Source organism: Echiichthys vipera (genome assembly GCF_963691815.1).
Source record: "Echiichthys vipera genome assembly, chromosome: 23".
In the NCBI taxonomy this organism is placed as follows: domain Eukaryota; kingdom Metazoa; phylum Chordata; class Actinopteri; order Perciformes; family Trachinidae; genus Echiichthys; species Echiichthys vipera.
The window spans coordinates 2,464,437-2,491,030 of record NC_139848.1 but is presented as its reverse complement, the minus strand read 5'-3'; the positions used below and the strand labels follow the sequence as shown (position 1 = coordinate 2,491,030).

At 42.7% G+C, this 26,594-nt stretch overlaps 3 protein-coding genes across 4 annotated transcripts in view; 2 read left to right on the top strand and 1 right to left on the bottom strand.

Moving 5' to 3' along the window:
- Positions 1 to 1,709: 1,709 nt before the first annotated feature.
- Positions 1,710 to 4,854, top strand: ccdc28a (coiled-coil domain containing 28A). The gene is made up of 5 exons (XM_083938293.1): positions 1,710 to 2,080; positions 2,207 to 2,394; positions 2,924 to 3,078; positions 3,408 to 3,430; positions 3,594 to 4,854. The coding sequence occupies exons 1-5, from the start codon at positions 1,920 to 1,922 to the stop codon at positions 3,646 to 3,648; spliced, it is 582 nt and encodes a 193-aa protein (XP_083794419.1). The 5' UTR covers positions 1,710 to 1,919; the 3' UTR covers positions 3,649 to 4,854.
- An 883-nt stretch (positions 4,855 to 5,737) lies between these two features.
- Positions 5,738 to 14,982, top strand: ect2l (epithelial cell transforming 2 like; the record flags this gene model as incomplete). Its single annotated transcript, XM_083937977.1, has 21 exons — positions 5,738 to 5,881; positions 7,112 to 7,224; positions 7,340 to 7,502; positions 7,585 to 7,840; positions 7,918 to 8,152; positions 8,249 to 8,384; positions 8,502 to 8,667; positions 9,641 to 9,769; positions 9,869 to 9,961; positions 10,537 to 10,743; positions 10,873 to 10,976; positions 11,089 to 11,256; positions 11,346 to 11,432; positions 11,885 to 11,994; positions 12,078 to 12,225; positions 12,326 to 12,399; positions 12,631 to 12,787; positions 12,891 to 12,956; positions 13,515 to 13,603; positions 14,598 to 14,770; positions 14,849 to 14,982. 21 exons carry the CDS (start codon positions 5,738 to 5,740, stop codon positions 14,980 to 14,982), a joined length of 2,952 nt encoding a protein of 983 aa, XP_083794103.1.
- A 1,283-nt stretch (positions 14,983 to 16,265) lies between these two features.
- The window catches only part of filip1l (filamin A interacting protein 1-like), a 66,312-nt gene continuing 55,983 nt past the window's right edge, over positions 16,266 to 26,594 (bottom strand). The window contains exons 5-6 of one of the 2 annotated variants that reach the window (XM_083938188.1): positions 22,784 to 25,613; positions 16,266 to 17,056 (exon numbers count right to left, since the gene is read on the bottom strand). In XM_083938188.1, coding sequence (XP_083794314.1) covers positions 16,832 to 17,056; positions 22,784 to 25,613 — 3,055 coding nt within the window. In that variant the 3' untranslated portion in view covers positions 16,266 to 16,831. The remainder of the gene's footprint in view (positions 17,057 to 22,783; positions 25,614 to 26,594) is intronic. The other variant, XM_083938189.1, reaches the window with a different exon arrangement.

Genomic DNA, 26,594 nt, shown 5'->3' with positions numbered 1-26,594 from the left:
GTGCACTCACACTGCTTAAAGGTACTAGACTTTAGCTGAAAAAACGGTTTTGGCCCCGGCCAGAAGGACAGTGTGAGTAGGCTCTAAGTAGCAATTCCAGGGGCCGAGCAATCACCCTGTTACAAGGGGCACACACTTCCCCCCTCCAGGCTGCTGGTACTTACAAGGCCATCAACAAGTAACGCAATTGCAAACACTGGATATTAGAGGAATTTTCCCCTTTGGTGTCAGTCAAAGTAGATAAAAGCAGTTATACATGCAGCTATTCGAGACAGCAGCACCCTAAAAAACAGACTTTCATTCTTATTCAGCGAGGAAACATTTACTCTCCACTAATAAAGGCTTGAATAGGTCGCTGGAATTCAATCAATCAGCATTTTGTATAAAGTTTATGTTTTTCCAAAAATTCACAGTTAATTAAAATAAACAAAGTGCCTTTTATCAGCAAGTTTATCAGCTATTAATACTACATTAATTAAGAAGGGGAGGAAGAGAGGGGGTCGGTATTTGATGTTCACTTACCTCCCCCTTGTGGTTATTCACTGCAACTACACGTCAGGTGCAGTTAAATGGTCCAGTGTTAAAGGGAAAGTCCTCTTTGTGGAGGGCTAATTCAAAGAATTTAAACAGCATATATACAACCAGATCATCAGCAATTATCTACAAAAGAGGGAAACCAGGACTTCATGGCAATGATTGAATATGTGAACATGTGGGGAGATAGCTCAGTGACACAAAGTGAGTTTGTTTAAGAAGAAAGAGAGAAATCCTTTTGGGGGATGGTAATATATATTTAAATCGATTGCATTCCTAATGTCTTCTTTATCCAGAACAAGTCAGACAAGTTAGTTGTATGGTAAGGACGTCCTCTTACCTTTTCTTAGCTGACAGCTTCGGCTCTACTCCAGCCTTCCGGGTAAGAGGACGTCCTTACCATACAACTAACTTGTCTGACATTATAAATATTTAACTTTATTAACTGTAAAGTCCAATCTGACCTTAGCTCATTGCAATGAAACTGAGATCAGGACAACGAGAAACATTTAACCATGATGACATCAAATAAAATACAAGTATACAGACACTTAAAAGAAAACGTACAACTTTAAAAAACATTTAAAGTGTGAGAATTAGAATGCATTTCTCTGTATTTGATCAATTTGAATTTCTATATTACTAATGTGTCTTCTTAGAAATTAATTTGAAATGTTCAAATACAGAAGGGAATTTATAAAAAACAAACAGTATTTTTGAAAGATATTCCTGGGGAAGGTTTCCGTCTCCACCGTACTCTACAGAGGAATTGTTGGGCCAATTAAATCATAAATAAGTCATAGAGTGTGGTCTTTACCTACTCTGTAAAGTGTCCTGAGATAACTTTGGTTATGATTTGGCACTATAAATAAAATTAAATTGAATTGAAATTAAAGAAATTCCACAACACTATAATGGATTGTTGGGCCGCGTCCCAATTCGTGGTTTAGGGATCTCTGAGCTACTCTACGACACTTCTATCAAGTCAAGGCTGACTCATATTAAAAGTAAGAACTCTTGTGCTACTCTAATAGTTAAAAACACTGCACTCATCACCGTGTTCAGTGAGATGCCATGTTTTATTTGAGTCCATAATCTGAATGGTGACTAATTTTAGGTTTGGAATGCGGCCATGATTGGGGCCGCTGCGTTCGACCAAAACAGGAAGTGTTCGGAGCAGCTACACCAGCCTGCGGGCTACATCCGCGTTTACCATGTTTTAGCACGTTTCTGAATCGCGTGGACTGTCTGTCGGTGCCACAGACCAAATACCATAATCCCAGCTACAACTGTGAGTGAATGTGTCCATCGGCTTATGTCTGTGGTGTTTAACCTAACAGGGGCACTCTCATCGGGTCAGTCTGAAGATTAGCCGGCTAGCTGCTATGGAGGAGCGGAAGCTAAAGAGGAAGAGTCCCAGGACCCCCAGCACCAACACAGCGGCTCCGGCCGGGGGCTCTGCCCGGAAGAGCGGCGCTGCAGCCGGGGGGCGTCACGTCGGCTCCGCCGGCCACAACACCGGGAGCCAAAAGAGCAAAAACAGGAGGTGATACTTTTGTATCTTTCTCCGAAATATAATGAAACTATGTGAGGTAGTTTGTTGATTTCTGACTGTTTGATCACCATCGGAAATACTTTATTTAATGCCTTATTTTATGTCTTTTTCTCGCAGGGGAGTCAAAGACAAACCCAGGCATCACCCGGGCTCTGGTGGTAAATCTAACCCGAACCAGAACCAGGGCCCAGCAGCACCCACCATCCAGCACTCCTTTCTGACTGATGTGTCAGATGTCCAGGAGATGGAGAATGGTCTGCTCAGTCTCCTCAACGACTTCCACTCAGGGAAACTACAAGCTTTTGGTAACTTGGACCTCAGAGGGACTTCAGAACATCCCACATATTAAATTCAGTTTATTTATAGTGTCAAATCATAACAAAAACTATCTCAATACACTGTAGAGTAGGGCCCAACCGCACTCTGAGTCTGAAGTATATATGAGTTACAGAGATCCAACAATTCCTCCGTGAGCAGCATCTATTATAATAATAAAAATAATATCTACACAGTATTTATCCAGCAGTCTTGTGCACACAGTGGGAACAAGAAACCCTGCTTTTAACAGGCAGGAACATCGAACAGACCCTGCTCTATGGAGGACTGTCTTGACCAGTTGGGGCCAGAGAGAGAGAGACAGAAAGACACAAACACAGACATACAGACAGTATACTTTGTACACTACGTATCTTCAGATGGAAACAACCGTGCACGACCTTAAAGAGCTGTAGCAACAGATTACAGATCATATTAACTCACTCTTAAATGCTTGCTAATTTCTGCTTCTCAAGCTGAATAAGTCCCCCCCCTCCCCTCTCTCTCTCTCTCTGTCAGGCAACGAGTGCTCCATTGGCCAGATGGAGCACGTGAGAGAAATGCAGGAGAAGCTGGCCCGTTTGCACTTTGACCTCTACAGCGAGGTGGACGAAATGCCCGAGGACCAGAGGAAAGGGGCCTGCGACACCAACATGGACAAATTACTTCTTAATGTAAGACTGCAGTGGAACGATTAGTAAAATGTTCTGCTTTCATCCCGTATGTTTTCTTATGAGCAGTAGCATTCTTTTAAGACACCCTGATGTTATAACCTGAGCTCCTTGTTCTGTTGCACATGTCGTCCTGTGTAAAGCTGCTCAGTGATGTGATGTAAATACTCAACATCCCAGCAAAGCTTTAGCTGCTTATTCCCTTCCTGAGGGTTAAACTCTTTACTTGCTGCTTAATGCACGTTGAACAGGACACATACAGGGATCAGACATTGTTGCCACACAACCTGCTGACATGTGTAATACGATCATAATGTTATTTGTCTCCACAGCTTGAGGAGCTGAGTTCTTCCATGTATCCTTCTTCAAGCATCATGTTAGTCCTTAATGCTTTTTAAAGGCGTTAAAAATGAAAGAAAAACACCCCTTTGACTTCATGTTTCCTGTCCGCCCAGCACTGATCTTGTTCCAAACTCTGGATTTTTGGCTGTGTTTTTTCCTTTACCCGTGTTCTCCAGTCAGAAACTGAATCTAGCTGACTCCCAAGAGATCCCGAGGACTGCCAGTATGTGATTTTCTCTTCTCCTCTCAACCCCGTCCGACCCGAACCCACGCCACCGAGAGGGTCCGCGGTGGATCAGGTGGAGTTGAAGCAAGCTCGAGGCACTATTTCTCTTAAGTATTGTGGGCACCAGCGTTCCCTGCCTGCACCGCAGGGTGGATGCATTGTACGATGTCACAACAGGGATGCACTAACAGCCTTATTTTTCACTGCCAACAGTGAGCGGTGAACACGGTGGCTAATATTGAGTAGAAAACACTTCTAATCTTTTCTCTTTCAATGACATGACATGACAACTGAGGGTGGTCTGTGAGAGCTTAACCTACTGCCTGACCTACAGTACATTATACTGTACATATCGTTATTGGTGCATCCCTGTTTAAAGTCACGTTGTAGTCAGTTCACTAAATTCCGAATAGTCTAGAATCGCAATACATTGCTAACCAAAGTGATACTGATATAAAGCACTCACCTAGTTTAGTCTTTGGAAGGACTTCATCCACAGCTTTGTTAAAAGTGTGAAAAGCTGGCTGCAAGTCTCACACATGAATTGCACTTTGTCTCATCCACAGTCACAGGTCAGTCAGTGACCGTAGCGTCACAAAGTGAAGAGTTAAACTATCAGAATATACAAACATGGATTATATTTCTAACCTTATCAACATAGAGCTTTGAACACAAGCTTATATCTTAGCTGAGACAATAAAAGCCTTAAAATTAAATGCTCGTTAAAATCCTTGAATCTTAAAGTAACACAGAAACATGCAGAGTAAGAAAGTAAGTGGAGACCCCAGATTGTGATTTTGCGTATGATCTCTTGCTCCGTGCGAGTGGCCCGATCACCTCCAACACCTTCGTTCAGTGTTGAATATATTTGCACATATCCATGCAACATGCAAAAACACCTGCACATTATCACTGGTGTGTTGGTGCGACGCTGGAAACTACTGAATAATCCAAATGTTGACATCACAGCCATGCCTTATTCTTTCTTTCTTTAATCATTTTTGCCTTCTGGGTTCTAACCTTTTGAATGGACTTCTATAGAACAGGTGTCTGTGTTTAAAGATTATCATGTGATGCTGCTTTGATTGTAAATCCTACTTTATTTTTTCTCATTGTGTATTTTAACCAGTGTTGTTGGGGGGGGGGGGGGGGGGGGGGATTATATTTGAAGTGTTTTACCTGTTTGGTGATTTTTATTTTTATTGAATTAATAAATGCTTGTGTGTAGCCACTTCATGCCCCCCCTAATTTTTCATAATAATTAGGTACTTTCTTTTCTAAGTTAACCCACAGCCAAAGGCATCATTTTGGAACATCTTTGCGTGATGTTTTGTGTAAACAGAGCTGCAACAGCCAGTCAACAAAAAATATGTTGATAGGTATTTTTATATTGAGTTATTTTTCATGCAAAAATGCCATAAAATGCTGCTTTAATCCTCTCAAACATGGAAATGTACTGCCTCTCTCTGTTTCTTATTATATCAAACTGTACTAATTTAAAAGATATATCTATTTAAAGACATGCCCTTTGACTTTGAGAAACTGAGATGGACATTTGTCACTTTCTATTGATTTCACTGACATTTTCTCCAAGCTACACACTTAAAAGTCATGTACGGCAGTAACATGACTATTAAGATTGTGTTTCAGCTTTTTTCTTCATAAATTCTCCATATTTTCCTCAGTCGTTGTGTGGTGTGGGTAGTAGTAGTAGGTATACAAATGAATCAATGCACTCATTAATTACATTATATATTAATTTTTAAAGCATATTATAGATTATTGATAGACATTTGGCAGCTCAAGTGCCAGAGTTGTAAGCATGGGCATCATGTATTGACATGGTTTTGCTTCATGATCATAGACGTGACCCATGTCGTTATTTATTCACGTGCAGAGGGATGTGCAGTGTGAAGGAATGTGCCCATGCTCTTGTTGATGCGTCTCTATGGTGACCGGCAGCAGAGCAGCACAGAGGCGGTGTCCTGTTCTTCGTCAGTATGCAGCACTGACTTATTAGAGAGCTGGATCTGACAGTGAATGGGAGTTAAGCACAAGTTATCGGGTTAACCGGTTGTCCTCTCGTGTGAGGACATGGACCCTAAATCGACGCCTCACTCGGTGAAGCAGTGGCAGCTCAACGGGACCGACTATGAGCCGCAGCGAGTCCGCAACCTGAGGTCCGACACCCGCTTCAGCACCTGGACTCCCCTCAACAACAAGACCAGCAACATGCAGGTCTGACACACGTACTCCAAACCTTTACTACATTTATTTTTAATAACAGCCACCAGATGGCAGGGCTGTCCAGATAACCATACACTGCAGCACATACTGTCCACTGTAAGACACTTTTCAATGATGCAAACATGAAACAATCAAACGCAAACGCACTGATTTGAATCAGGTGCACAGACTGTCACGACAAAAGATGAATGACACTGTTTTATCATGGAGGCAGCATTGTGAACTGAGTGCAAATGTGATTTTCTCCTGAAACTTAGAGCTTTAATCCCATATTCACGTTACCATTTGAGCACCAGCACAAATAAATACTACTAAGCAGACGAGTGAAGTTTAATTGTTTTTTACATTTGATGCAGTTTGTTGTGAAATGTATCAGAATTAGATTTTTGCTTGATTGGTGTATTTTAATTTAACCACAAGATGGTGCCATAACATCTAGATCAGACATGTGCCGCTGTAGGTGATACAGATGTAATGAAATGTCTCAATTACCACTCATGTGATTATCCTATAGGTTCTTTGCTTGGTTTGGAAAAGTTTGAAATGCATAAAAAAGTGGTTTGCAACCAAGAATTCTTGCTTGACCCCTGATGAAGATAAAGTAAAAGAAGCATCTGCACAAACAAAAAACAAACTATAAAAATACATACAAAGAGGAATACATAATACATAATACAAATACATAAAGAGGAACAGACTGTTTGGCTTATTAAAGAAATCTCAACAAAAGAGTGTCAAATGTCAGAATGTAAAACATCATTAAACCCCACGGGTATACAGAGGGTAAAAATCAGGAGAAGTGGACATCGTTACACAAATAAGAGATGTAATTGTGAGATCGGTCGGGTTTTTGATTCAACACAGTGCTGTTGAACTAAAAGAGAAACAGATTAATTCATCCATCTTCCACCGCCTGTCCCTGTTGGGGTTGCGGGGGGGCTGGAGCCGATCCCAGCTGACATCGGGTGTGAGGCGGGGTCCACCCTGGACAGGATTGATGAACTGATTTCCATGTTAAAGCACAACTTCAATCTTTCTTTTTTCCCGTACGTTGGTTGAAGAACTCTATCTTATGTTTCAGTACAATACATCTTCATCAGTGTTTTGGAAGCCAGCTTTGCAGCTTTTGGTAAAGCAGCCAGACTCTTATTCAAAGAGGTGCACCTTCCGTACGTTCATCACTGGCTGTATCCAAAGTTTCTTGGTGTCATTCCCTCCCAGTTATTTGAGGAGAGGACGAACCTGGTGCTGCACTGGTTTGACCTGTGGACTGACAGACAGAGGAAACATCTGTTGCACTCTCTGCTCACACGCTGCACCAAGTCACAGCTGAAGTAAGGTGTTTTTTTCTATACTTTTGTATATACGCGTTGGTGAACTGCTATATTCTGACTCAAGGATTTAATCTCTGTTTGAATCTGTAATTATAGCGTGTTTTTTTTGGAGCAGGTCCTGCAGGGATTTACTGACTGAGACGGTTCCTGTGACTCATGTGGACTTCACATCGGTGCTGCCACGGTTCCTGTCCCTGTATGTGATGTCATTTCTGTCCCCTCGTGACCTTTGTTCTGCCGCCCAAGTCAGCTGGCACTGGAGGGTCCTCGCTGAGCAGGTGAGAGGCCCAGAAAAGAGAGATTGGGTTTTTACTGGAGTTCCCAGCTACTTCCATTGAGGCATTTTCTCTTTCTGCCCAGGACTGTCTCTGGGCCAGCCGCTGCATCAGAAAAGGCTGGTTCCTTCCTTACACTCCAGTAGAGAAAGAATTTGGAGCGTGGAAGAATCACTATGTGTCCTGCGTCTCCGCGCTGGACTGGCTCACACCCCGGGAGGCGTACGAGCTGTACGGGACCCTCAACCAACAGAGCACAGGGGTGACGGAGGAGGAGGAAGAGAGGAGGGAGGAGAGAAGGGTCAGGCAGATGATCAGAGACAAACTACAGGAAGAGAAGAGTGAGTAAAAAAAAGAAGTGACAAGGTGTCAAAATGAAGCTGAACTATCTTGAGAAATATAATGTTTATATTTGCAGGACACTCTCTGAGAACCAGGAGAGCCTGGGGCAGCTTCACAAAGCCCGAAGGAGCCAGAGGTGGAAGTACCCTGACACCGAGGCCCAGCTCAGGAATAACGTTCAGCTCTTGGCCCTCTCTCTCCTGGCCTCCAAGGACTGTTTGGTCTCCAAGCCTCTGTCTGAGCCAGGACAGGGGGGAGCCCATGACTGCATCTCAGAGCTGGGATCGAGTCCGGGCCTCCAGTCCTAGGAGGTGATTGTCTGACGATGGCACATTCACTTGAGGCAATGATATAGTAATGCAACCATAATATGAACTATAAAGGCAAACCTCCATCTTATCTTTCAGTGAAAGACTGAACAAAGCCAGTGGAGCGCTGTCCTCCTTCACCAGCAGCCCTGCACCACCACACACAGTCGCAACCATCCATCTGCCCACTCCTGCCCTCTTACTGCTGATCTCCAACAGGATTCCTGCCTATGAGGTAAAGACAAATGCAGGGTCTTATCAGAGAGACAGCCTTAAATCACCTTTTTTTGTGTATGAGAAGAGAGCAGATGTGTAAAAAGGAAGATGAACATTGTGTTTTCTTCCTCTCTAGCTGGTGCTGAGTGGTGTCAAGGCAGGAGTGACTGTGGTTCTGTACGACCACAGAGGGACTCTCTCAGCTTTATTAACCCAGGTGGAGAGGGCGATTTCTGGGCAGAGAGCTCAGAGACTGGGCCTACTAGCTCCAGGAGCAACAGAGGAAATCCATCTGCTTCACAGTGAGAATGAATAATCCTGTGTATCTTAATGTGTGGAAACACTGCTGGGGTTAGTTCCAGTCCAACTAGAAGTTTATCTCTCAGGATTCTCTGAAGCACATCTGCTAACACCATTTCATGGCTTATTTTATAATAATTCTTTGGACAATCATTCCAGGCTATCCTGGTCCCTTGGTGTAAGTGTTGGCCCACGACTAATCATCCTAAATCTTACACTGATTTTACATTACACATCGACTTATCACACACCAGATCACTGAGCCCTGATTTTAATTCGTATTAAATACACATTTTTATGTAACAAATTTATTTGTGGGTGACATGTTGTCCCCGTGTCTGCGTGGGTTTTCTCCGGGTTCTCCGGTTTCCTCCCACAGTCCAAAGACGTGCAGGTGTTCTGTTCATTGATGACTCTAAAATTGCCCTTAGGTGGGAATGGTTGTCTGTCTCTGTTCATCTCTATGTGTAAATGTATTTGTTTACACTTCTACAACATAACTCTGTGGTACAGTGATTAATGTGAAGTTAACATTCAAGAGAGTATTTTACCAGAAACTTATGTATATTCAATTTAATGTTCACATTATATTATTGCCAAGCTAAGTTACATAATACTGAAAAATTGCATTTTGCACAAGAAAACGAAATAATCCCAAGAAAACGAAGCCTTTAAACACAGATGTAATCATTTAGAAACATTTACTGGACTACAAAGCTTGTTTTTCTTAGTGTATGGCAACAGTCTGAATATTTTGGTTGGTGATTGATGATTTCTCCCCACATGCATAGGTGTGTTTTTTGAGTATTGGGGAGATGGATAAACTCAGAACATATCGTTTAAAACCCTTATATTTGTCACAGCACAGTAAGAAGTCAGACTGTCTGTTTGGCTTCAGTTGAAAATGCATGTTGCCCAGTTTAAAAGGATTTAACATCTTCTAAGACCTTATTTTTTTCACCTCTGACCCTTCAGGTTGGAGCCTGTCAGAGAGGACTCTGCTGAACTCCGACCATAGAGGATTCTGGGAGAAACTCTGTGGCTGGGTGGCACCAGCCGAGGAAGGAGGAGGGATTGACATCTTCGCCCCGCTGGCTGCTTCTGGTAGATAGACACAGATGTTGACACACACTTTGTGAGTCTGTCTCCCTGTGTTTCATTCCCACTCTCTCTCTCTCTCTCTCTCGCTCCTCTCTTCCTCAGCATCAGGACTCGCTCTCATCCAGACTCTCTCTACTCTGACTGCTCTGGAAGTTCGGGCGCCAATGGGTCTTGCCACCGGAAGTTTCCAGAACAGTGAGTCATCCATACACAAGGCCGACTCTTCAATTGAAAAATGTTTGTGAAGAGCCTCCAAGCTTAGTAATGTGCTCTTTGTGACGTCAAAACTCCCACTGACACCTCCAAAAAAACATCTAAGTCAGCAGGCGCCTCATGTGATTCCTGGCTCACAGGGATGTTTTGACTTTCTTGAATTACTGAGTTATAATCCTTAAGGTTTTAATCTTACTGCTGCTGTTACTTGCAAAACAGGGGATGGCTTTTATAGTGAGGAAGTCACAGGAAACACAGTGAGCGTATTTGTGCACATTTGTCACTGCTAGTGTTAGTGCTGGCTGTGGTCAGTTATCCAAATGCAGGACAACAAGAAAAGGATAATTTCCCTAATTTTATACAAGGAATTGTGCTACCATCTGGATTATTCTTGGCCAAACTTCCATCAAAATATCTGTTTAACTACAAATATAAATTATTGTGTAATGTTCCTTGATTATTCAGTGATTACAGTTCCCAACACGAGTGTAAAATTAGTGCTAAGCATCACGTTAAAGCCACAATGAAACTGTTTTTGTTTTTTCACCCTCTCCCAGTCCTGAGTGAGTGGTCCGACAGCAGCGTGTGCACCGGACTCTCCAATCAGCAACCATCCTCCCCGCCTCTGCAGTACGTGTGTGAGAGTGTACTGCAGGGCTGGTGCAGACAGGCCCAGTGGATGGAGGAGGCTCTGGGGGAGCTGAGGGGCCGCCTGGGGCCACAGCTACAGCGGCTCAGCCTCCAGGCCAGGGGCCGAGCTCTGGGTGGGTTTCACGTGCATGCAGATTGAAATGCATATACACACACACAGCTGTTTTGTGGCAGGTTTAAACACACGCCGGTATGCTCTGTGTCCTGTAAACCTTTTGAGGAATCTGTTCATATATTTATAGGTCACTTTCTGTGGGAGGAAATTTGCCTTGAGAAGCTGTGCGTGTCCAAAGATCTAGATGAGGCTCTGACTGAAGGACTCACTGCCCTCACCAGACAAGAAGAGGTGCAAATTACTGTAAAGGAGGTTTTTTAAATGCACAGAAAACTGATAAAGTTTGATCTTATAACCGTGGATAACAGTCAATCCAAGCGTGTGTTTCTTATTACATCTTCAGACACGACCTCTGGAGTTTCTGGCTGATTTCCTGACAAGATGGAGTCAGGAGAAGGACGGAGAGGAGAGCAGTGGAGGGGGAAAGTGGAGACACAGAGCGGCACATGATTTCTCTTCAGAACCACAAAGTTTAGAGAAATGCTTTGGCCCGATACCTGAGCTACCGCAGGTGTGTGTCTGCGCTGAACATGTCCATTTAGAGAAGGTTAAAGCAGCACACTTCACCTTTACAGCTTGTTTCTTTCTCTCTGTTTTTAGACAGCGTTAGAGTGGAGAGGAGCAGCAGCCAGAGAGCTCCACCACAGCGAGTGTCTTTATCTGGGGAGACTGGGCGCTGTCCTGAAGGTAGGGCATCAGTAGGTTATAACATGAAGAAACAAAAAGGCAGTAGTGACCACATCACATGTGAAGTTGCTGAGAGGCTATTGTTTCAGGTGCAGTCCCACTCAACATGAAGTTAACCGTCTTCAAAATATTTCCTCTGAAACTGAACAAATGTTTTTGCCGCCAAAGAAAAACAATCACTGACAATTGATAGGAACTGGGACCTTTGAGCAAACGATGGGAAGTTTATGCAATAGCTTTTTAACTAAGTGTTGGTTGATGGCTCTGCAGCTGCATGACCTATTTTCCCCCTTTTTATTATTAAAATCTGATTTTGGGAGGATACTTTAGATGTTTTTAGAGCAACCAGCAGCTCAGCAAGTGTTTGGTGTTTGCAGCAGAGGCTCAGAGATCAGTCAGTATTAGAATATCCAGATATTTGACTGCTACCCTCCCTTCCTTCTGTGCTGAAGGTGTACCAGGAGCCTCTTACAGCAGCTCTCAACTCCAACAGAGCCATTCTAAGCTTGGCCGACATCCACATTGTCCTCAGCCCCGTCACACAGATACTGGAGCTCAACAGGTACGCACACAAATGTTTGTATGTTACTGTCTTGTTTGCGTCCCTCTGCGTGGACATGATGGACGTGCGTGTGTTTGCTGCAGGGTGTTTCAGACGGATTTACAAGCCCGGCTGCAGCAGTGGGGTGCCGAGCAGTGCGTCGGGGACGTGTTTGTAAAACTGTGCTCGAAACTCAGAGTCTACACCAACTACCTCAACAACTACACCACTGCCCTCCGTACCATTGACAAGGTACATTTAAACTGGTTTGTGAAGGTATAATTAATTCAGATGTAATCCACAGTTTCATCAGTACAGTATGTAAGCGGATGATGTTGTGTGTATGCGTCAGTGCAGGGAGACGAAGCCTCAATTTCGGGCTTTCCTGAAGAGAGCAGACAGAACTCTTGCAACACACATGCTGAGGTAACAACACACACACACACACACGCACACTTACTGTATGTCTTTTATTTGTTTCCAGGGCAATTATTTTTCATACCTGACCGAATAACTATTAAGTGTGTGTGTGTGTGTGTGTGTGTGTGTGTGTGTGTGTGTGTGTGTGTGTGTGTGTGTGTGTGTGTGTGTGTGTGTGTGTGTGTGTGTGTGTGTGTGTGTGTGTGCGTGTGCGTGTGTGTGTGTGTGTGTGTGAAGCCTGCAGGAGCTGCTGTTGTGTCCAGTGTGGAGAATAGAGGAGTATGTGACTCTGCTCCAAACGCTGTCGTTACACACGCACAGCGGTCACCCTGACCACACACACCTATCCTCTGCCCTCATCACGCTGCTGAGATTCAGAGAATTCATACAAAAGGTACAGCTCTGACACAGGAGTGGAGGAGTCCGTACTTCACGCTGCTTTTAAATGTGGAATCAGTAGCATTTCATGAACACACAGATGTTTTTGTCCGTTTAAGTTAAAGCGTAACTCGGAGAGAGACGGGCTGATGGAGGAAACGCAGCAGATGATCCAAGGCTGTCCGGTAAAACACAGCTCCCTCTTTTGTTTCTCACACTCTCAAAACAATATAAGCTTATGTGGTGTGTGTGCATTTGTGTGTGCGTGTGCGTGTGCGGGTGTGTGTGTGCATGTGTTTGTTTGTGTGCGTGTGTGTGTGTGTGTGTTTGAAGAATATTTTAGTCTATATTTTTAATACCCTTCCCAAGTTTAGTGTATGGTTTCATTTTGTTGTTTTTGTGTGTGTGTGTGTCTGTGTGTGTGCGTGTGCGTGTGCGTGTGCGTGCGTGTGTGTGTGTGTGTGCGCGCGTGCGTGTGTGTGTGCATGTGTTTGTTTGTGTGTGTGTGTGTGTGTGTGGTTGAAGAATATTTTAGTCTATATTTTTAATACCCTTCCCAAGTTTAGTGTATGGTTTCATTTTGTTGTTTTTGTGTGTGTGTGTGTCTGTGTGTGTGCGTGTGCGTGTGTATGTGCGTGCGTGCGTACGTGCGTGCATGCATGCGTACGTGTGTGTGTGTGTGTGTGTGCGTGTGTGTGTGTGTGTGTGTGTGTGTCTGCATGTGCGTGCGTGTGTGTGTGTAGAACCTCACTGAAGGGAACAGGCAGCTGATAATAACCCAGGATGCTGCTTTGCTCAGGAGCCCTGATGAACAGATCCCTGACTCGCTCAGGTAACAACACGAATCATTACCCTGTGGTGATTTCTACTCACTGTGTAGATGTACAATAAATACATCTTTTTTGCATTATCTTAATTTTTACTCATATTTATCGACCTCAGTTCTTAAAGTTACATTCCAAACTGATTTCTATATTTTGAGCACATCCTACATGAATTCAATCATTTTCAGAAAAGCTTAATTAACTTAGAAACAAAATGTATAAATGTATGCTCAATTTTGGATTTAAGTATTATACAAATTAAGTATCACTTTCTAGTAACACATCAATTGGAAAACTTTGCACAATGTTATAATCTTTTTAATAGCATATATTTATTGATTTTACACATTTAGTACATTGTATCTACAGGAATAAACTTTACCCCAAAGTAAACATATAGCAGCATATAAAGTGATAATAAGAAAATCAATAGGTAAACCTACAATTATATTCAATTAAATTCAATTCAATTTTATTTACAGGGCCAAATCATAACAAGAGTTATCTCAGGACACTTTACAGAGTAGGTAAAGACCACACTCTATGACTTATTTATGATTTACACAGACCCAACAATTCCCCCGTAGAGTACGGTGGCAACGCAAACCTTCACTATAACAGAAAGGAACGTCAGACAGACCCAGCTCTATTTATTATATGTAAATAAACATTAGTAAAAGTAAAGTAAAAGTCACCAACATACAACAGAGTACAGCATACATTCCTCACATAGATTAGTTTATTTAATTCCTTCCAGAAACATCTTCCAGATGTTCGTAAATTCAGAAGCTTTCTTCCGAACTCTATCTGTGAGTTTCTCAAGAGGCGACGTTTGTTTCAACAGGGACCAAGAGATTCCTCTAAAACGGAGCAATCTGGCTTGTAGTCGACATAGGTCAACCATTTTTCTTCCTCTAGTTGTCCGGATAAGTGCTTACAGATTGTGAACCTAATCAAGTAATTATTTTTGCTCTTTGTGTGTTTATGTGTGTGCGTGATTAGGACCTTCGAGCAGGTGTCTGACGCGGGCCTGTTCCTGTTTAACGACGCTTTGGTGTTGACACGGCGAAACATCCATCACACGCCGTTCACACTGACTCACCAGAGCACACACACTTTCCTGGCCTCTGTGGCTCTCAGCAGCCTGGCCGTCAGAGAGATCGTGCATACGCGCTGTGAGTTTTTTTTACCACTTAAAGAGTAAAGTTTATGCTGAATGTTGCTACAGCTCTTATTCATGTCTCTCTCCGTAGATGTGTGTCACGCCTTTGTCCTGGAGGGTCCTTGTCGTTCCTGGGTTTGTGCCACAGAGAGAGCTGAGGAGAGGGAGCACTTCCTGTCTGTGCTGCGTTCAGCCATCAACGTGGCTCTGTCAGAACATCCGTGACGGCACCACGAAGGCCCACAGGGAAGACAAGAGGAGGTTAGGACAGCACTGTTAAAAACAATCAGGAAATTGCAACACATTTCCACACCACGATATGATGTAAAGACAGAGACCTCCTACTATTTGAATGGTGTTTTGGAGTCTCACTTCCACCTTTATAGTACGTCCAGAGGTAATCCTGTAGTCACAATAACTCCTTAACGTTAACTTAATCGAATATGCTTTGTCTTTGAAATATTATATATTCTGTCACATTGTCATTTTGCACAATCCTGCTTTTCATGAGCTGGAAGGCTCAACGTATTACGATGCATAACCTGCGTCTTGGTTCCTCTAAATTTCAACATACTGCGTGAGTCGCTCACTAACTCAAAAACAGTGTTGACTCTACGACAGCTGAACGTGTTTGACCCTCTCCACGGACGCCTTTACTTGGACATAACAGCGTGATGATGTTGCTCAATAAAATGTGGTCATTATTTCTGTACTTTAGTGCAGTGAACCTCTTCTAGCTAAAAACACGGCTGTTACGGCTTCGTTACAACTTCTTTTATGAACAGTTTTCCAGAATGTCGACGTGTGGGTCACAGGGGATCATAGAAGTGTGTGTGCCGGTCCTGTCTTGTTTTGTCTTTTGTGTAAAGCAGCTCTGTGTTAAACAGTCTACATGTACTTGCTTTAAATTGTATTGAGAGCTTTAAATTTAATCTGGAGCCCACCCTGCTCAAAAACACACATGAATATTTCTGCATGAATACAGGAGCTGTTACGGATCTTCACACTGCGCGGTCTGGATTCATTCATTTGACATTAAACCAGAATTAAACCAAAGTTAGCTCAACAAAATTGACAATCAGACCATTAATTGTTGGCTTTTAATATAATAATATCCATAACTAACCACCTGTCACGATATCGCCTCACTAATATCCTATTTGTGTTGTTTATCATTGTACATTGTGCTTAAATTTCCAAACTATCAACATACATATATTAAAAGTTTTCAGTGTTAATAAAGCTAAATATTACAATTCTTCCCTTTTAATTTCATTTGTTAATTGGCTTCAAATTACAGATTGTATTAGTGTTTATTTTTATGAGTCATGCTGCCTTGTTGTGTTTTGTTTTTATAATCAGACCCGAGACTTTTCTCTTGCTCCAGGTATAAAAAGTCTTTATTCATAACCAAAAATAACACAGATGTCACATTTTAGAGATCATTACTATCAAGGAGTTGCATGACAACACATCACTTATACACTTATGTACATTATTGCCACTTATTTAAAAAAAATATCCATGTGCACCATCCCTAGAAACGGATAAACGTCCGAGTCATAATCTGCACGTCAGCAGATAAACTACTTAGAGATTGTCACAAATGCTGGGAGCACAAAGAAACATTTATCCACTCAACATATAACGTACTTAATGTTCTAGCTTTACACTTCAATTACTGGGATCATAGTGAAGTCAAATTCACACCAATCTGTGACATTAGAACTACTTTCTAAAATGTTTTATTGGTGTATTTACAGCTGATGCGGTGTGCGTACATTAAACATACTGACACAAAAATCTGCTGTAGTATACAGTTTGAAGAGCACCACAGATGAGGGGTAAGGAACATTGGAACAGTTTTAATAGTAAATGAACGGATAAAGCCGTACTTTTGACACATTTTAATACTATTATATATAGTTATTTTTCTTTTACAGTCACCACATAATCTTTAGTCATTTTAGTTTTTTAGATATTCAGTTTAACATCTGAAGCTACCACGAGCATGATGTAAAATGACCTTCTGTTATTCTAAAATAAAAATCTGTTGACCAAGAGACTAAACGTATCACAGTTTGCGGTTCACTAGATTTGGGTTGTTGTTGTTGTTGTTGTTTCGGTTGTTGAGGTGTGTGTGGGGCTCTTTCCCAGCGGCTGGATGAGTGTGCGGCGGCTGACTCTTGCTCTGCACTCCCAGGTTCGCTGCCGTGCCGTTTGTGCCTTTCTGGGAAACGGAGCCCTTTGGTTTGGGGATTCTTGTAGGTCCTGGTCGTCGGAATGCTTCTAGAGGTATCTGCGGTAAATCAGAGACAAACGATGGAGTGAAGCCTGACAAGGAGTGGTGACACTGTACTGTTAGAGACTGTACTGTGACTTACAGCAAAGACATGAGGAAGAAGGGTGAAGGCGATGGGATACACAGTTATATGCACACAAGATACGGCGAGTTGTTGCCTGTAACCCAGTAAAGCTCTGCTGCAGTACTGATGATGACCACTAGATGATATCAAATCCTATTTTATGACCACACTGCATTCACACACACACACTGCTGCACTTGAAAATACAAAAAAGCTATTTTTTAGTTATTGAAGGCCATCAGAATGATCTCATAGTAACTCGATATTGATATAATGATACTATAATTCAGTGGTTCTGTTGTATTATTAATTTAACATTTAATTTATGTACCCAGTGAAAAGTGGAAAGAAAAAAAGAAAATTAATCTGCAATTGTTTTTGTAATCTAGTAAATTAGAGGGCATTTTACAGATGATTAATAGTGGAGTACCTCCTGTACTGGTTGCGGATGAGAAACCTTTTTCACTGCGGTCCCAGATATCCTCCAAATTCATCCCATTATTAACAACAGTGGGAGTTTGTTGCTTGGAAACCAATGTTTTGCTTTTGCATCAAAATCTGCCAACAAGAAAAGAAAAATATCCTGGGAAGCTCCGCATTTCTCAGATTCTCAAACAACCTACTGCTCCGCTTACTGTGTAATCACATTTCAATCAGCGTGTTTACATGCGCCGCAGCGTGCCAGGAGGCTGAGGTAGTATCACTGTTGGATCGGCCCTTATACAGTGGAAACTGTATCCTGTTTACTGTGATAAGATGTTTCCACAGTTATAAAAAACCTCAGCAGCAGCCAGCTTGTTCATTTTTAGTGTGTTTGTGTGTACTCCTTATATCCACGAGCAGGATACAGGGATTTATATAAAGAGCTCATATATTAACTAACATGAGCAACTCGCTCTCACCTAATGCAGTTTGTCTCTCATCATTTTTACAATTTTGAATTTTTTGCCTGCTACAGTGACTAAATTACTCTAAATTATTATTTTCTTCAAAGTTATCGTGGATCTCGTTGGAGCATAATATAATTTTCAAACACAGTTACATCTGCGTTCTTTTACCTGAACACCTACTTTAGCAAAAGGTAATTGCATTTTGCCAAATGTCCTGACAAGATGCCGCTGTACTACCCCTCAAATAATCAATATGTATTGTGAAAATGGAGAGGCTATTTTGATTATAGAACAGATCGAGGTGCTGTACAAGTACTGTAAAAGTGTCAAAACACTCAATCCACAGAGATGTGCAAACAGCCTGAATCCAGAAACCGTCTTTAAACGAGCCGTCAGGACCACTCTACCATCGTGATGTCACAACCATCCTGTATATAGGTTAAAAGTGCAGCTACGGTCTAGTTTCAGTTATTCCCCGGCTGCAATGACGCTGCAACCTGGAAAGTATGTTTGAGATAAATGTGTTAAACATTATAACATGAAAACATGTTCCTGTGAAAACCCCAAATCCCCGTATAACCCTGAATAAAAGCATAATATGGAACCTCTTTAAGATCACTCCACCATTTCAGATATCTCTGTGCCAGATTGCAACAGAGACACAGAGCTGCCTCTTCGACAGAGCTGAGTGTAAGGAGCGTTTCAGTGTTTCCATGAGTTTCATCACTTTATTCCCAGGCAACACCGCAAACGTCTCGCTTGAGAAAAGCACTTGGAAATGTTCATGTGTGGCTTGAGGTTTTGAGAATTAACAAAAACCTGCAGTGAACTATGTCCTTCAATATTCATACGAGGGTATAAATTTCAGAATAAGTAGGGCCTATGCTCCAGCGAAGCTAATGGGCCAGAAAATCTGCACAGGCTCCACGTCGTGGGAGCGTTGTTGATTTTACATGGAGAGAGGCCTTAATGTGCGGCTTTTGTTCTCTCGTATATCAGCGGTGCAGCAGGAGTTCAACTAAGTACTTCCTCTGCCCTGTGCTCTGCAATACCGGCCCGGCTGTCTCCACGGCAACCAAACACAAGGTTTGTTTTGGTGCATGTGTTGCGGTGGGAGAGAGGCTACTCTCACAGTGTCTGCCCTCTAACACTCACACGCAGTATGGAGCCTTTTGTTTTTGAGAGAGGCCCCATGCCGCTGTTTATTGTCCTGCCCTGGTTTTATTGTGCCTGTTGGTCAAGGTGAGCAAATTCCTCTGCCATTATTATTGGTGTGGGAGGAAATCCGCTCTCTCCTGCAGTGGGATATACAACTTGTCTTTCTGGCGCGCAGTGTGGTAATGAGACGTTTCTTGGCTGCACTTTATTCACACCAGCAGCTGATTGTTTCATATAAATCACCATGTTTGGTGTTTTTCATGTTCGGATTTCATCCTCCCAAAAATGCTGCTTTTAATCAGCGGTATCATGGTGTGATTGCAACCCCACTCTCAGCCAACAGAAGCATCACTGAAGGCTTTTCAACGAAACACACTTAGGATTCCAGCGTGTCACTTGATACTCATTTTATCAGTCTGGCAGGGATACCACGAGCAGATCTGTCTTTCTTGGCGGAACCGGACGAGTACAGTTTATGAATTGAGTAAGTCTGAAGTGAGTCGGGGTAATTGAGGTCGCAGACAGTAATCCCAGCTTTCTCAAGTAGTGGTCTAATGAATAGCATCTTGTTTAGCCCCTGCATCATTTCATTGGGCCCAGACTGCTTTGGATCCGGTTTCTCCAGCTGCGCTCCTTCACACTCATTCAATTTAATGCTTGATTTAATCATCTCCTCCCTTGTCACACTGGTGTGTGTGTGTGTGTGTGTGTGTGTGTGTGTGTGTGTGTGTGTGTGTGTGTGTGTGTGTGTGTGTGTGTGTGTGTGTGTGTGTGTGTGTGTGTGTGTGTGTGTGTGTGTGTGTGTGTGTGTGTGTGTGTGTGTGTGTGTGTGTGTGTGTGTGTGTGTGTGTGTGTGTGTGTGTGTGTGTGTGTGTGTGTGTGTGTGCATGCATGCGTGTGCGTGTGTGTGTTTGGCTCGGGCACTTCTCCTGCAACAGTTGCCTTACTTCATCTAAATGACACTGAGAAGTTGCACCAGCTTTATAAGATTTTGGAGAATTTATCAGCTCTGTGCACCACAAAGATGTTCAGTAAAGAGTAGGACTACAACTAAAGATCAGACAGTCGTTGTTTTGTTTGTAAAATGTCAGAAGGTGATGAAATATGTTTCCCAAAGCCCCAGATTACATACTCAAATGTCTTGTTTTGTCCACAACTCATAAATGTTCAGTTTACTGGTTTAGAGCAGTAAAGAAACCAGAAAGGAATAATATTTGAGACGCTGGAATTAAAATTTTGACTCAAACTATTAGTCAATTATTCAAATAGTTGGCGGTTGATATATTAGTTGACAAGTAACCTGTTAATCTCTGCAGCTCTAGTGAAGAGTAAGGTTTTCATTGATTTTTGGAAAATGTACATTTGTGTTTAGGGACGCAGGATAGAGTACAAGTGATGTTATTTGACTTCATATTCATATGGCCTTCAACAGAGCCTGGGGACAATTTGATGACAATTTGGAGCCTGCGTTGTTAGCATCTCCACTGCATTGGCTGCGATTAGCATTCTGGATGAGTATGAAGCAAAAAACACCAGCCAGTGTCTGATATGCACACACCTAATCCCCAGATATGTACAGTACGTATCAACCTGCTCTGCACCCATCGTTTGAAAACCTGCTAATCTGTCTGAAATACTAAGATAAGGTTTGAAATGTATGGGTGCTTGTGTATCTGTCCTCTGGCAGTTGTAATTGAGACATGGCATTAATGGATGCACCGCAAACCGATCAAATCTTCCCACATCCTTCCCACCGTATCCTCTCTCACATCCCTTCCATGCCTCTCCTTCAGTCTCCATCCCCTCATCATCATCTTGTGACCTTTAGTACAGTTTTAATTTAAAAAGGAATTGCATCTACAGTATGTGGTGTTTGTTTCCACTGTGGGCACGTAAAACCACATGTCGAAGAATGCATATACATGGAGGAACGGTCGTAAGTTGTACTGATGATTCATTTCAAAGGATGTGATTCGTGGGAGAAAGCAAAATAAAACAGACGTTTTGGGTTACTACCCAATAAATAGCAATCTGAGTGAGAATTTCTGCTAAAAGACCACTGAGGTTAAACTATACACAAATACATTTGGTTTTCTGAGACTAAGACTGTGGATCAAGTTCTGATCGGGCTTTAAAAAAACGAAGTGTGTTTGTTTGAAGTGGGTTTCCTGGGATGCAATATTCGGTGACGGTTTTTCTTTCTTCCACCACTGAAAGACTTGATTTGAAGCATTTTCTTTGTCCTACTGTGACGATCCCAGATGGATCCATATCAGAGCAGTGCCCCCCCACACCCTGTAGGGATTGAGTGCTCAAGGACAACTCAACATGGTGGAAGATGTCCAACGAAAACTGAAAATACAGCCTTAATAAACACATTCTTGATTTTCCTGCTAATTTAGTTTGTCATATCGGACCAGAGCAAGATTCATTTCACAGAGACGTTTTTAGAGAACTTGAGTTTGAGGTCTTGTGATCTCCATTGAATTGTATGTTTCAGTAACTTTCATAACCACGGTTTAGTAAAATATAAATGAAAGTCCAGTGGAGAAGAGCAACTAATGTTTCCAAATCTGCTTTTTTAGATCCACCTCCAAAAGCAGCTTTATGGAGCACCACTCCGAGGTTTAAAGGTTTCAAGCGGAGTTTCCGTTGTGTCATTTAAGAGAACACAGAGTTCACATCACGCTGGTTTTCATCCTCGCTCTCTGGGTTTCTGTGCGCTGGCTGTAAGAAGAAACTATGACATCAGCCTATGATTTTAACTCAAGCAAGCAAACATGAGAGAATCCCAGAAGGTCTTCTTTGTTGTGTCGTCTGGTCAAGTAGGAGTACAAAGGTTTTTCAGACAACTCTTCCACTTGGGTATTATTTAATGATTAGCTCTAACAAAGACAGTCTTCATGGTCAAATCTGAGAAAGCGCTTTATGATCTTTTGACCGACCACTGTATAAAATAGAGACATTTGATTGAAAACTCAAGTGTTAGAAAGTTACTGTGCATGCACCAAAAAATCAAATCAAACCACTGATTTCAACCTAATTGCACTTTGTCAGATTATATTTTAATTTTACACATTCAAAACATGCTGGATTTAGTCAATAAATGAAATGGGCAAGCATGATGACAAACTATAAAACATAACACTTTTTATGCACACTTTAATCCTCATAAAACCAAACACCTTAATCATAATGCAGTATGTGTGCATATTAATGTAATGTGAAGTATAAAAACTGGTATGATACATCAGTGTGAATAGTCTGACTACATGGCAAATTGGCCACTGAGTACAATACAGTAAGTGCACATAAGTTAAAACCTGGTGTTATGTCAAATCAAAATCTCTAGTGCTTTTTAAAGGATATTTTCTCATGCAGGCAAACAATTGTTTGAACACAGAACCAAGCAAACCAACCAAAATCAAAAGGAAACATTCAAACCCTGGTGTAGGAGCATAAATCAAGTACAACAGACATGTAAAGGGATCAGGGTATAGAGCTGGACTATAAGGGTCTATGGTTGTATTGGAATCATGGGCAGGATTCAGTAACAAAGGATGGGATGGATGGTTTTGGGGTGTTATCAGGTCAGTCGTAGACATTACTTACTGTAATTTGTGATGGCCTTTGGATTGGGGTGGAGGTGGGCTTAATCATGATGCTACTTGTGATTTTGCTGTTGCCTTTGGCAGCAGGAGTACTGCAATTTGCAAGCACCTGAGTCCTTTGCTCCTGGAGTCCAGGCGTGTGGCATGGACTCAGTGTTTGCGTCGGGGTGCTGATGCTTTGAATGAAGGGGCTCCCTAAGTGAATGTGGATTTTGTTGTCCTCCGTGGTGATGACGTTCGGCCCAGAGCTGTTGGACCTCTGGACCTGCCAGTTGCTTTGTCTTTCTGGGGTCACGCGGAAGATGGCGTGCCCTCCCACGACCTCCACTGGCTCCGCTGAGTGGGAGCGTTCAGGCGTGCCTGTTGTGACCGACACAATTTGTATGGGTGACATGGCTCTGTCTGGTGTTACAGAGCCACAAGAGTCTGGAGTCATTGCTCTGGAGTATGTGGCCATAGTGAAAGGTGATAGGGCCCTATCAGGTGAACACGGTTCGTCAGAGATTGGGGAACCTTTCGATTTTATCGGGGAAATGGATTTAGCAGTAGGGGATATGGAAGCATTCTGGATGATGGTAATTCTCTGTTTGGGTGGACCTCCACTTGTGGGTATGACGGCAGTGCTAGTGAATGACTGGGTGTTTTCTGTGGTCGGGCTGGTGATCTCTAGTGTTGCTGTGTTATGTCCGTGGTCAGGAGTCACTTTAATGTGCAGAGGCTGCCCAGGGCTGTGGGTCAAAACAACATCTCCAGGCTGAACGTGGTTGCCATTCTGCCGTGGTTGCAATTTACCGTTCACCTGAAGGGGGGTGTCTTTGTTTTTAAGGAACGGGACTCGCGCTCTCCTCAGGTTGTTCAGATTATTTACGTTATTGATAAGTGAGGGGCTGCATTTGGTGAGCTGAAGCTCGTTGCTGTAATTTACGTTCTCCTCAGGTTCGCTCTCCTCATACAGCTTCCCGTTCACCACAGCACGTTCCAGTGTGGCCATTGTCTTACAGTTGGGAGACATGAGGTCAAGTGGCTCCGTCTGAACTTCCTTGGTGGAAACATGGAGGTCTGAGAAGCGCCTTCCGTTCATGCCAGGGCGAAGACTTTTGCTGAAGCGTCTGTATCTCTCCAGCTCTCTGGTAAGTGTCTCCATTTCTCTGGCCAGCTCTTTGTTTCTGACCTCCTGCTGGGTCAGTTTTCTTTGAAGTGTAGAGTGGTCAGTTTTCATGCGGCAAATGGACTCCTCTGTCCCCATGTATTCATGGATCTTCTCTTTCAGCGCTGCTACCTCTCTGGTCAAATGACTAGACTTTGCCTCCTCCTCCTTCAAGCGTTTATAGAGAACATGCTCTTGGTTGCACTCTTTCTTTTCAGCCAGTTGGTACTTTGAAAGTTCTTTTCTGGATATTTCCAGCTCCTCCATCAAGACTTTACCTTTCTCTTGTTCATTGGTGAATCTTTTCTCCAGTGATTCAAACTCCTCTGTTCTCAAGAGGTCACCTTCCACCACCTTCATGTCCTTTAATTTGCTTCTGAGGCGTTCAACCTCCTGCGTCAAGTCCTTTACTTTGTTATCTTCTTGTTGGAAGCGGTTAGCAATGGGTGCTTTGATGTGCTCCTCTTTAGCTTTGCTTCTCACATATTCTCTTTCTATGCTTTCAAGCGATTGCAATCTTTTCTTCATCATATTGATCTTAGACTCCAAATCATTGCTCTTTTCCTCTTCAGCGCTCAACTTGTCCTTCAAGTCATCCCTTTCCTTTGTAGCGCTGCACATTTTCTGCTCCAGCTCAGCCTTTGACCTCAGTGCTTTCTTGCTCTCTTCAATTAGCTTCTCTGTGACTGACGTAACTTGGGCCTGTTCAGCCTGAAGTTTGCCAGTGCTGTTCTGGACCTTGTTCTCCATTTGCTTAAGCTTCTCTGCCATTGCTTTCCTCTCATCCACCAGCATGACTGTCAGAGTCTTTAACTTGGTTAGATCTTCCTTCAGTGTCAACTCGGTCTTGCCCAGTTGGCTTTCAGCAGCCTCCAGTTCCATCACCCTGACTTTCAGGGCCTCTAGCTCACTGGTCAGAACCTTTGATACCATCCTCTCCTTCTCCAGGTTACTTTTGAGTGAGTTGCATTCTTGTTTACTCTTGCTGAATGCATCCTCTAATTTCTCCAAATCCATAATTCTGTGATTCAGTTTATCGACTTCAGCCTTCAAGCTCCTGCTTTGATTGGCCTCTTTCTCCAGTTTCTTGTTGAGGTCCCTGCAGTGGTCCTCCATTCTGATCAACTCTTCGTCCTTTCCCTCCATTTCAAGTACCCTTTTCCGTAACTCTTCAAGCTCAGACATGAGGCTGGAGTTTCCACACTCGCCACGGCTAATTTTGTCCCTCAGCTCCTGCAGTTCCTCTTCGGCTCTGCGCAGGGTCTTGTTGGTCTCCTCGAGCTCATCGAGCTGCCTGCTGAGAGTTGACAGCTTCTGGCGCAGCTGCCTGTTCTGGGCATCCTCGCTGGTCAATTTGGCAGTCATGGCCTCTTGTTCCTGATGGTATCTACCAGCTTGGTCACGCAACTCAGCCTCCAAGCGAAATACCTTTTGCTCCTCTTCCTGCAGACGGGCATTAGCTGAGCTCAGCTCCTCTTGGGCTTGTGAAGCACTGGCACTCAGTTCTTGGACCTTTGCTGTTTGTTGATTCAGCTGCTCAGTGAGACGCTGCTGTTCATCCACAACCATCAATGCAAACGACTTGAGTTTTGTCAGCTCCTCTTTCAGACTTGTGACCTTTTTGTTGTTCTCGTCATCCTTTCTTTCTTGGTAGGCCTTTTCCTGATCAATTAGCAGCTTCAACCTGTAACAAAGAAAGCATTCAAATTCAGAATCAGCATATGCAAAGGAAATCAAAACAGAGAAAGTGTTTATTATTGCAAAGTTGAATTGAATTTTGGAGCAACACATTGAAATCATATCTGCTTCTGTTATAAATGAAAGATGTGAAAGAAACTCCACACCTCCACTGTCATTACCCATTGGGCCCACTTTTCCAAGCACTGACACATCATAAACACTGTTATTTTCCCTGCATTTCTAACGTTTTCATGTAATGGAAAATTTAACACATCATAAAAACATTACTTTTAACTCTCTCGGGTTGTTAGTCTGAAATACCTGTGGTTGTATTTTTTTTTTGTTCCCTTATATTCTCCTATGGTTTGGAAACCTGAGTTACTGCTGTGAATGTTCGGCCTTGAGTTTAACAATCAGTTTCCAGAGTATTTGAGGGTGTAACATATGGCCGATGAAGTCTGCTGTGAAATACTGTGAAAAGACTGACGTGCAGCCAATTATTGATGTTGACCCCTGAAAATGATTTCACCAGATAAGATGAGCAATAAAGTAAAAAGGTTCTTTCTGACTAGGATGCTCTTTGATTACGTTGTTTAATTGTACTCTGCTGCATTTCTTTGAATGTTTCTTTAATCAAACTATGTATTCAAGTGTAGAGAATGCTCATTGTATGCTGAATAAATACTTCACAGAGGAGAAATGGTTGCACAAGATCATGTCCTTGCATGCCATGAGATAACGTTTGATATCAGATCCGTAAAAGAAAAGTAAATCTATCCATTTGTGACTGGATGTAATCCTGAAATCCTTCATCAACTACTGTTGGAATTCATAACGTCAGACTCCAAAAATCAGTCAGTAAAGTAAGAATGGGTTAGAAAAGAGAGAATATGATATTTATATTTCCACATCTACTTCTATCTCCTATTTCTACATGTGAGTACAGCACTCGGTGTACTCAGTGTATGTGTGCCACAGGGTGCAG

Bases quoted from the DNA above. Each gene is read 5' to 3' on its own strand.
- ccdc28a (XM_083938293.1), top strand. From the start codon at position 1,920: ATGGAGGAGCGGAAGCTAAAGAGGAAGAGTCCCAGGACCCCCAGCACC. The intron at 3,079-3,407 runs GTAAGACTGCAG...TTGTCTCCACAG, and splicing joins TGGACAAATTACTTCTTAAT to CTTGAGGAGCTGAGTTCTTC. The intron at 3,431-3,593 runs GTATCCTTCTTC...CGTGTTCTCCAG, and splicing joins GAGGAGCTGAGTTCTTCCAT to TCAGAAACTGAATCTAGCTG.